General features: G+C 41.3%; 2 protein-coding genes across 3 annotated transcripts; one reads left to right on the top strand and one right to left on the bottom strand.

Annotated features, from left to right (window-relative positions):
• Positions 1-479: 479 nt before the first annotated feature.
• Positions 480-2,701, top strand: LOC103698324 (glucan endo-1,3-beta-glucosidase-like). Of its 2 annotated transcripts, none has more exons than XM_039115450.1 (4): positions 480-651; positions 780-1,759; positions 1,890-2,169; positions 2,369-2,701. In XM_039115450.1, the coding sequence occupies exons 1-4, from the start codon at positions 567-569 to the stop codon at positions 2,395-2,397; spliced, it is 1,374 nt and encodes a 457-aa protein (XP_038971378.1). In that variant the 5' UTR covers positions 480-566; the 3' UTR covers positions 2,398-2,701. The 2 variants fall into 2 exon arrangements, with proteins under 2 accessions (XP_038971378.1, XP_008778544.2); XM_008780322.4 differs by having other exon boundaries at positions 1,893-2,169.
• Positions 2,702-3,543: 842 nt separating this feature from the next.
• On the bottom strand, positions 3,544-8,896 carry LOC103699921 (luminal-binding protein 4-like). Its single transcript, XM_008781914.2, has 8 exons — positions 8,240-8,896; positions 7,112-7,434; positions 6,813-7,024; positions 6,492-6,731; positions 5,899-6,378; positions 5,631-5,773; positions 5,490-5,543; positions 3,544-3,810 (listed from the first exon to the last, which is right to left on the bottom strand). Exons 1-8 carry the CDS (start codon positions 8,894-8,896, stop codon positions 3,544-3,546), a joined length of 2,376 nt encoding a protein of 791 aa, XP_008780136.2.
• Positions 8,897-10,521: the final 1,625 nt, after the last annotated feature.

Raw genomic sequence — 10,521 nt, forward strand, 5'->3', positions numbered from 1 at the left:
CCAAAATATGGCTTTACAAGGTCAAACGTTTTGACTCTCTTTTTAAAACTGTAATAGCAGTTCATCCTGATGATATGGAAAGCCAGAGAGAGTTTCAAAGAGCAAACGTGCATGTCTTCAATCTTTCATCATTTATTGAGGATAAAGATTAATTATTTGTTTTCGATTTTGATTTCAATAAATTGTAACATGAAATTCATAAAAAGACAGCAAAATAGAGAACTTAGGTTGATGGGCCTTCCCATCTTTTGCATCAAGAAAAATTAAAAAAAAAAAAAAAAAAAAAAAAAAGAAAAGGAGGTCGGCAAACATTTTTATAGCAAATGCTGGTATCTCAACTGCATGGGTCCTCCAAAACTTTCAAATTTGCATACCAGTAGTGCATGCGAAGAAAGGAAGAAAGGCAAAAAGCCAAAGTTAAAGGTTCAAATTCCCACCAAAAGCAGCTTAGATGATTTGAGCATCAAGGCCCCCCAAGCCAAAGAAAAGAATCCACATCCTACAAATCAAGTCCCCACTTACCTCTTCCACCTCATTCTCCACTCCCATGTCTTTCTTGCCTCCCCATGCCGGCGATAGGAAGAACTCCGACAGCCATGCCCGCAGCCATCCGCACTCTCTGGATCCTCTCCACAGTTTCCATCTTGGAAGGTATATATGCTATATCAACCATTATTCTCTCCATTACCTTCAACAGTACGTCTCGGATAGTTGGAATGCTCCTCTTACGAACTCAAATAACCTAAAGAAATTAACCAGCTTTATCGTGTTCATTTCAGCTGTCGGTGGATCCGGCATTGGCGTCAACTACGGCAAGCTTGGGAACAATCTTCCCCCACCAGCCCAGGTGGCACAGTTTCTTGCTCGAAACACTGTAATCGACCGCGTCAAGCTCTTCGATACGGATCCAGCAACCTTGCAAGCCTTCGACAACACCGACCTAGCCATTGATGTCACCATCTCCAACGACCTCATCCCCAACCTCACCAACCTTTCCTTCGCCAAGTATTGGATCCAGGCAAACATCCTCCCCTACATCGCCGCCACCAACATCACCCGCATCCTAGTCGGCAACGAGGTCGTGTCGGCCGCCGACAAATCCCTGATCGCGAGCCTCGTGCCCGCCATGCAAAACCTCCACACCGCCCTGGTGGGCGCGTCACTGCAACACAAGATCAAGGTCTCCTCCCCACACTCCCTCGGCATCCTTGCCGCTTCTGCCCCACCATCTGTTGGGAGATTTCAGGATGGCTACGACACCGCTGTAATGAAGCCGTTGCTTACCTTCTTAAGAGCTACAGGCTCCCCTTTCATGGTGAATCCGTACCCTTTCTTCGGCTCCACTCGTGATACCCTCGACTACGCCCTTTTCCGGCTGAACTCCGGCGTGGTGGACGACAATACCGGCCTGACATACACAAACATGTTGGATGCGCAACTGGACGCCATCTTCTCTGCAATGAAGCTCCTGGGTTTCACCGACGTCGAGATCGTCGTAGCCGAGACCGGATGGCCATCAATGGGAGATGCATGGGAGGTCGGCGCGGACATGGATAGTGCTCGGGACTACAACAAGAACCTTGTGCGGCATGCGGCTTCTGGCATCGGCACCCCGCTCATGCCCAACAGAACATTCGACACATACATCTTCTCGCTCTTCAACGAGAATCTCAAACCCGGGCCGACGTCCGAGAGGAACTTCGGGCTGTTCTATCCCAATATGACGCCTGTCTACGACATTGGAATTCTTAGAACCGAGGTGAGGTAGAGATTACTAATTAACAATCTGCGTGGTCTAGTATTACTGAATCCGGTGCATGATCTTTAATTATTCCTCTAGTTGTCCAGTGTAAGTGATTGCAGCGAGTTGGGACTCTTAAAACTTTTAGCAGGCCAGAGATCAACAGGTGAAGCCCATGGCATCCGATGCGAAGAGGTGGTGCGTTCCGAAACCAGACGCCGATGTCATGTCGCTGCAGGAGAAAATTGAGTATGTCTGCGCGCAGGGCATCGACTGCAATCCGATACGACCAGGCGGTGCATGCTATCGTCCAGACACTGCACAAGGCCATGCTGCTTACGTTATGAACGAGTATTACCAATCTTTTGGAAGGAATTCGTTCGACTGTGATTTCGGACAGACCGGAGTGATCTCCACCATTGATCCAAGTAAGCATGCCCCATAAGGCAGCATTCTTTCGGCGATCTTTATTTTTAATTTCTTTTGGTTTCTTACTATTGGCGGTGCAAGAACATATGCAACTGATTATTTCGAGCAGTTTATGTTAAATATACCGACTCCCTCGTTGTCATGGTTGCATCTCATAAAAACCTACTCAAAGTTGAATTAAAAATTGCTCCTTTGTAGGCTACGGAAACTGCATATATAGATCCTGATGATAGCGTGGCAAGGAAAAAAGCAACTACAAAAATGCAGTTGGCCTTCTTCTAAGCCGTGGAGAAGCGTATGCTATATATAGCGTATAAAGTATAATACATTTGCAGACTTGGAAGAACTTTTCTTCTGTAAGTACGACTCAAGTGTTTTCTTTTTTAACCATTTTCTCCTAAGTTGTGTATGTTGGAATTTGTAAAGGTGTTTGGAGCAAAGTTACTATCTGTAACCTTAATTATATCCCCATTGATGAGTGTAGTTTACTAATTAGAAATAGTGAGATTATCCATGTTATAATTAGAAATAGTGAGATTATCCATCTTATAACCTTATTCTGGCCATGGGGTTACAGGTTACTTCAAACATTCGATTGTTTGGGTTGTTCAAATTTGATTGACTACAAAAAAAATCAAACACTGTCGACGCTTATAAGCGTCGTTGGTTTTATTACCGATGTTTTATAAAGTGTCGCAAAAACGTCGGCAATGTGAGGGTAGAAAAAAAAATTGTCGATGCTCTTGAAAAGCATTGCTAAAGCATCAAATTTTAGCAATACTTAAAACCGTCGGCCATTAACTGCTGATATTTTTTATAACAAGAATGTTATTATAATTATTTTTTGTTAAAAAATATTTAAAAAGATTTTTTGCTGAAATGTATAAACATTTTTTGCTGGACTTGAGTTATGTAAAAAAATTATCTGTCTGCTCATACTGCACATATCTATGAATAGATGAAGTTTCTGTAAATGAGTCAAACAAATTTCTCTCTACGTATTAATGGAGCATACGCTGATGACCCCACTTTCTTTAAGACTTATGAATTTGGAATCATGAGGCACTAAAGAGAATAAAATAGTAAAGCAAATGAAATAAAGGACCAATTGTCACATACAATAAACTCCGAGCAAAACTAGGGACCTGCACAACCCCAAACCACGTTCCAATCTTTTTTTCCCCAGTGTTTGTCCCATACCATTGTCCAAAAACATGAGTGCGCAATAAATAAGAAGAAAATGCTCAGAAACATAACAAATGAAAAGTATTAAAAAAAAGGCAGCCCGAGGTGAACTGGATCAAGAAACAATATTGCAGTGGATAGATGAGAACTGAGAATTAATATGGCTCATTTGAATCAGCGCTACACTATCATCGGGCCCCATATTTTGCCCCCACTACAATGAAGTCATCCAATTTCTCTCTCACTTCCAGCCAAGCGTAGCCCTCATCCTCACCAGGCGCCATGAGTTTGGCCTTGTGGGGACCGGGGAGGAGGTAGATCTGGTCGCGGATGAAGCCGGCCTTGTGGAAGAGGTCGAGGTTGAGTTTGGCCTCCAGCTCCCGGATGATGGAGGCAATGGTGTTGGGGCCTGACTGCTGAAGGAGAGACTCCACGCAGCTCGCTATCTTCGACGGCTGGGTTGAAAGGGGTTAGGGATTTAGCCTCCAACTTTCGGACGAAGAAGGCGATGGCGTTGGGACCCAATTGCCGTAGGAGAGACTCCACGCACAGGGCGGGGCGTTAGAGATTGGGAGAGGTTTAGGCTGGGTTGGAAGGGTTTAGGAATTTATTGGGGTGGGGGGGTGGAGGGATGGTGAGGGATTGGGAGATGGTTCTGGAAGGGGCCTTCGATGATGCTTTCTAAATTGTCGCACTTCCGAGTGGAGGGGGGCAGGGATTGGGAGATGTTTCTGGAAGGGGCCTTCGATGATGTTTTCTAAAGAGTCATCTTTAGCTTAGCATCTATGAAACTGAGTTGATTCTGAAAAGAGGCCCCAAATTATCCTATTGCCCGGGCTGCCTAATGGACCGATCATCCGACCCTATTGAGTTCCTAAAACTTCCATTGATGAACCTTGTTGATTGATCTTGGCCTGATTGAGTTCGATTTATTGAGCGAATCGTCTAAACCTAATCTGCCCGAGCCGTTGAACACTGTCACCCGACCAACCGTCTCCTTTTCTTATTATTTAAATTCGAATAGAAATTAATCTCACTTTTAATGTCTTTAAATAGGTCTAATAGAGTCGTCTAGTGAAGTTTGACGATATAAGACGAAAGAAGTAAGTAAATCTTATACTCCTTACTAGTTTTTAAACTTGTAAGTAAATCTTATACTCATTACTAGTTTTTGAACTTATAAATAAATCTTATACTCCTTATTAGTTTTTGAATTTATAAGTACATCTTGCACTCTTTATTATTTTTCAAATGATTATGTTTTCTGTACATAAAATTTGCTTGTGAAAATATCATGTTTTTCTTAGAATTATGGATTAGCATATGTAGTTCATATACCTCTATTTTTTTTCTCTCCAGATAAAAAGAATTGATAGAAACAAAGGATGGATCAAGCTTAGAGTTTACACTAGCAATCTTGGCGATCTATATAACAAAGCAAAACTTTAGTTCTTCAATTGATTATAAATTTGTAGTTAGTGATTTTCTGAATAGTAAGAATAATGGGTTTGATATTTATGTTTAGATTTAGATACTCTCAACTAATATTAATTTTATTTAATAAATAATAAAATTAAATTTTTATTTATTTTATTATATGTATAATGGATTTGTAGACTAAATCTAATGTTGGTTTGGTATTATCCTGGACCGTACCTTTTACAGTAAAAAGAAAGATTTTCCACAGCAGAAGTGGTCTCAAATTCTTATCGGAGATTGTGCAGTCCTAGGTAGAGCTTTCCACTCCAAAAGTTGACAAGGCTCAAGGCTTGGAAGCAGCCTTTATACATCATTATTTCTCGTGCTGACTCACATCATTATTTCTCGTGCTGACTCACATCAAATGGTTCAAGTTAAAAATTTCGAACAATATCCCAGAGGGATAAGATCATCCAAGAAATTCAGGACAAACCAACAAAAGTATCTGTTCATCCTCGGACAGGGCTACGGTATGGCTAGCAAATTAGCTAGCAGATAGACACCAGGAATTCAGGTTAAGGGGGAGAAATGAATTTGTAATGCCAAAAAGAAGGTAGAAAGGAAGGAACGAAGGAAGTTGAGGGAGAGACCTATCTGGTGAGCTTTACGGCCAGCACCACCGCCAAGACAACCAGTGACACCGACACGCCGCGACCAGCCCAAGCACCACCCTTGCAACCAAGCACCCTTGGTCCTCTTCCTCAAAGACCTACAAAAAGAGGAACAAGAAAGAAAAGGAAAGAAAATTTGTTTATAATCGCATAAAAGACAAACCAAAAGCAAAAATTGTTCTTACCTGAGCGAAGTCAGTACCCTGCTGATCCTGGTAAGTGGTGAAAATTTGAGATTCCATGGTTGGGATCATGATGTTCCTGTGAATCAATGTGTTCATCGCTCCAGTCCCGGTGGTAGGAGGTACCACATCCAAAATAAGTATGTCTGTATACACATATCATTATAAATAAACAAAATATTCATCAAAATCCTTAATTAAACACTTTATCATTTGGTAGTTGCAGGTACCAAATCGCACATAAAGCAATGATTATGGTGAAAAATTTAACCTTTAGTATCACCCCAGCCGTTCCCACTTAGAGTGTCTCCTATTATAGCTGCACCATCTCTGGCTGCTTCATCTGGGTTCACCTCCATGTCCGGCTCCTTTCCATTAAAGTAGTCCCTCAAAAGCTGCCGAATCTTAGGAATTTTGGAACTCCCGCCCGTGAGAACAACGTCGTCAATTTGATCCTCGTTCAGTCCAGCATCCTTCATGGTTTCATTCACATGCCACACAATCTTCATGAACAAATCATTGTTCAACTCTTCAAACAGGTCCCTCGTCAGTAGCTCAGAGAAATCAAGGCCCTCACAGAGTGATTCAATGACCATTTGAACTTCCTGCTGGCTGCCCAAAGCTCTCTTGGCACGTTCACATTCTCTCCTCAACTTCGCAAGAGCCTGGCTGTCCCTGCTGATGTCCTTCCTATGCTTCCTACTGATCACTTTTATGAAATGCTGCATTATTGTCTTATCAAAGTCCTCACCTGCAAAACAGGAGAAGAAGAAGAAGAAGAAAGAGATCGAAGAGGAAAACGGTGTTAACAAATCATCTGCTAAGAAAAAAACCAGTAACTGTACGTGCTAATAAATCAATTACCTCCTAGTTTGTCTCCACTAGTTGCTAGAACCACAAAAGCTCCATTATGAATAATCAAGATGCTGACATCAAATGTCCCACCGCCAATGTGACAAACAAGGATGTTTTTCTGACCAACCTGCTTATATCGACCGTATGCAATAGAAGCAGCCGTTGGTTCATTGATAATTCTAACCAAATATAAGTGGGCTTTCTCACAAGCAACCTTGGTAGCCCGTCTCTGAGCAACATTGAAGTAAGCTGGGGGGCATAGAAAAGAAAAATAAATTAAAACGCGAGGAATCATAACTGTACTTTGCATGCAGACAACATTTTTTTTACCTGGAACAGTAACAATGGCATCCATGATAGGCCTATCAAGTGCGCGTTCAGCATCCTCCTTCACTTTTTCTAGAAGAAGTGCAGCAGTGTCCTCAGGACTTATAAACCACTCGCCCCTTTCCTTCCTCGCTTTAATATAGGGCTTACCATCCTTGTTAACAATCTCGTACGGGACAAACTTCAAGTCTTCCTGTACATCTTTGTCCCTAAATCTACAGACGGCATGAACATTAGCATTTTCGTCTACAGCAAGTGGAAAATCAAGAACAGTAACGGTTGAGAAAAAAAAAAAAGCGCACTTTCTTCCAATAAGTCGTTTGGCATTAAGAATAGTTCCTTCAGGATTCACAAATGCCAGCTTCCGCGCATCCTCGCCAATTAGCATCTCAGTATATGCCACGCACGATGGGGTCATGCCCTTTCCCTTGTCATTGAGTATGCCCTCCAAGGAGCCATTCACGTCAGCAGCAGCACGTGTGTATGAAGTTCCTAAATCTATCCCAATGGTCAATCCAAAAGAAGATCCTGCCAGTGAATTCAGAAAGTCAGTACGCCTCTGCTTTTTCTTAAGACCAATGCTATCATAGCTAAAAGCAATCAGTCCATGCACCTCCAATCTTCCCTTTAAAGAGAAAAGGTGAAAATTATGATTTGAAACATATGAATAATTACATAGAAAGCTCAATCCATGCATAAAACAGACAACAAGATGCAGAACCAATGAAACAGAAGAATTGCAAGTGATAATCACAGAAAAGAAGCATTGAAATAAGTAATATTAATGATGAACCATATGCTTGTAACATGCTCTTTGGAACTACAGTACAAAAGCATGCTTGCAGTAAATTTGATGGATTAACCCTAAAATACTTATGAAGCATGAAAAACCATCTAACTTCTTCACTATATAAGAAGTTCAGAGTTCAATCACGGACAATCTGAAATTGCATACATATAACAAAGCTAATCATTCCATCAAAATCCTGCTCTATTCTTAAATTTTAAAATAAAAAATCCACACCATATACTACCAAATAATTCTAAAAAAGGAGGCCACATTAATCAATCAGCCCTCAGTGAAGCGTTCAAGCTCTATTCTTTATTCTTGAATAAAGAATAGATGTAGCATATACTACGAAACAAAAATGAAGGAACGGGTTTGAATTAATGGATCAGCTAGAGCCTGGCAATCTAGCAACAAATTGAGAAAGACTACATCATTCCAAATCAAGAACCCAACCTAGAATGCACCGTCGGATATGGAATCTAGCAACCAATCAAATCAAGAATCACAAGCTACAGAATTAAATGAAAAAAAAGAGAGGAATATATTGATCGATGAACCCTCAACGATCTCGCCACAAGTCAATAACGCCCAACATCATTCTGAGTCAAGAACGAAAAGAATTGCTATCTGTACCAATAACCCAATCTAATCCTGTCGCATTCTTGAAAAGAATTATATCAATGCAGTTGCTTAACCAAGCAATTAAAGATTTCTTACTGCCTCCATCATCATCAAAACTAGCTGGCCTGATGTAATCATCGCCGTCGCCAAACACACCCTTCCACTTGATCCCCGCCTCTCGGAACTTCTGTCCAAGATAGATGAGCTTCCCAAAGACCGCCCAGATCTTGGTTGCGATGATGGGATCGTCCTCCTCCTCCACGGGGGATAAGGCCTCCAGTCCCATGTCGTCGCCGCGGAGAGCGCAGAGGAACAGACCCACGAGACCCCTGCTCAGAGGGCAGCCCAAGCCTTCCTTGAAGGTGATTTCAATCAGGTACCCCAGCAGAGCGAGGAAGACGGGATCTTGGACTGGTTCATAGCGGTCGGTGCCCGGGGCCGGCTCCGGCAAGTCCTTGAACGGCCAGAAAGGACTCGGGGTGCGGAGGTGGAGGCCTCTAGCACGTTCTTGGAATTTCTTTCGAAGGTATCCCAAGAACTCGTCGAAGAACTTTCTGACGAAGCGGACGGGATCCTCTCCTTGGGACGAAGAGGGTCCAGCCCCGGCCGGCGGAGGTGGGACGTCGGTGGGTGGCGGGAAGACTCGGCGGGCGGCGCGGCCAGTGGCGTTGCCCATGGGGACGGCAGACGGCGAGAGTTTCTGCTCCGAGAGAGAGAGAGAGAGAGAGAGAGAGAGAGGACAGAATGCGGGCTGGGAGACGGAAAGAGAAGCTTTTGGAGACAAAGCGCGGGGAGGAGGGTTTTAAAGGGAGGAAGGTTCCGTTCGGTTAATAATCTGCACGTGCAGCGCACGTGAAACGAAGGAGGGAAGAAAAAGTTTTGACCTTTAAAATTATTATTTTTTTGCGGTTAATAATTATTGAGATTTTTTTCGAACATATTCTCTAAATATTAAAATTTATATGAATATTCTTTTAAAATTGGTATATGCATGTATAGCTTTATAAAATATTTGTTTAACGTGTATATCTTATATTTTTCTCTTTTCTTGCATATGTACCCACGCCATCTAACGTCGTCAAAAATTAACGGTTTAAAATTAAAAATGACTAAAATATTTTTAATGGATACATAAGCAAAAAAAATATTTATAAAGATATATATGTAAATAATATTTTGCAAGAGTATTTATACAATTTCAAATAATTAGGAGAATTTACATGTAAGAAAATTTTAATTTTATTTTTTTCTATTTTAATCTATTTTAACACTCGAATTTCAAAAGCCCATAGATGACAACACATTGGTTGTTTAATGCAATGCTATCCTATGACTCTTAGATCCAAGCCGCCATCTCATCCAAGCACGTCCTGTACATGAATCGATCAATCATTTGTTCCACAGCTAATAGCGTTACTTAGAATGTAGCAAAAATAGAGTGTATGTATTGGCATAAATGAATTTTTCATAAACATATATCTACTGTGCATAATTTGATGGCTTTTGTGTATATCCAATTGATGATTGTAACCTTAGCAAAAAAAAAAAAAAAAAGATTGTAGCAATGAATTGAAATGGACAACGCATGCAAATATAGAGGTGCATATTGACCAATAAGAATTCTTTCTTAAGCACGTAATCACTTTGTGTAATTACTTGATCCAGTATTTAGATCTAAGCTTGTTTATTTCCAACCATCGAGATGGGTAAACAAGCTCTTGCGAGGCTACCTCTGATTGGCTTCTAGCTTGACCCGAACTAAAAGACCAAAAAAATAATACTAGCCGACTGATTAGCCCAGCCCACGGCCAAAATCAGGTCATGGCCTGCCATCGTTACACCAACTTATTATGAGCTGGATTTAGTTGCTAGTCTTGCTTCTCCCCTTTGGAGAAATTTCTTAAACTTGTTCCACGATTTCTAACTTACTACTTGTAATTCTTTCCCGTCGTTGCTGCATCTGTTTCCCACCATGGTATAATAACAGGTGATTTTTATTATTATTTATTAATAGAAAAGGTTACCACCTTAAATTTGTCAGGGAGGCATTAAGTTATCAGCATTGCTTTTGGCTTTGATCAAAACTTTTCCCGCCAAGGCTTTTAGGAAACAATATCTTAGTTTTTCAAGAAGTGATGACATAACCCACCACCATTTCAAGCAAATAAAATGATCGATGCCTTCATTCGGAGTACCTTCAAACTGGTTCTTCTTAAATATAGCTTCATCCTTAGTTTAATTACTACTCCTTCAAGCTCAGACGAATGTAAAAAAATCCCTATCGGCTAGACGTTGGCTCTC

The sequence above is a fragment of the Phoenix dactylifera genome, chromosome 18, assembly GCF_009389715.1.
Source record: "Phoenix dactylifera cultivar Barhee BC4 chromosome 18, palm_55x_up_171113_PBpolish2nd_filt_p, whole genome shotgun sequence".
NCBI classification, from domain to species: Eukaryota; Viridiplantae; Streptophyta; class Magnoliopsida; order Arecales; family Arecaceae; genus Phoenix; species Phoenix dactylifera.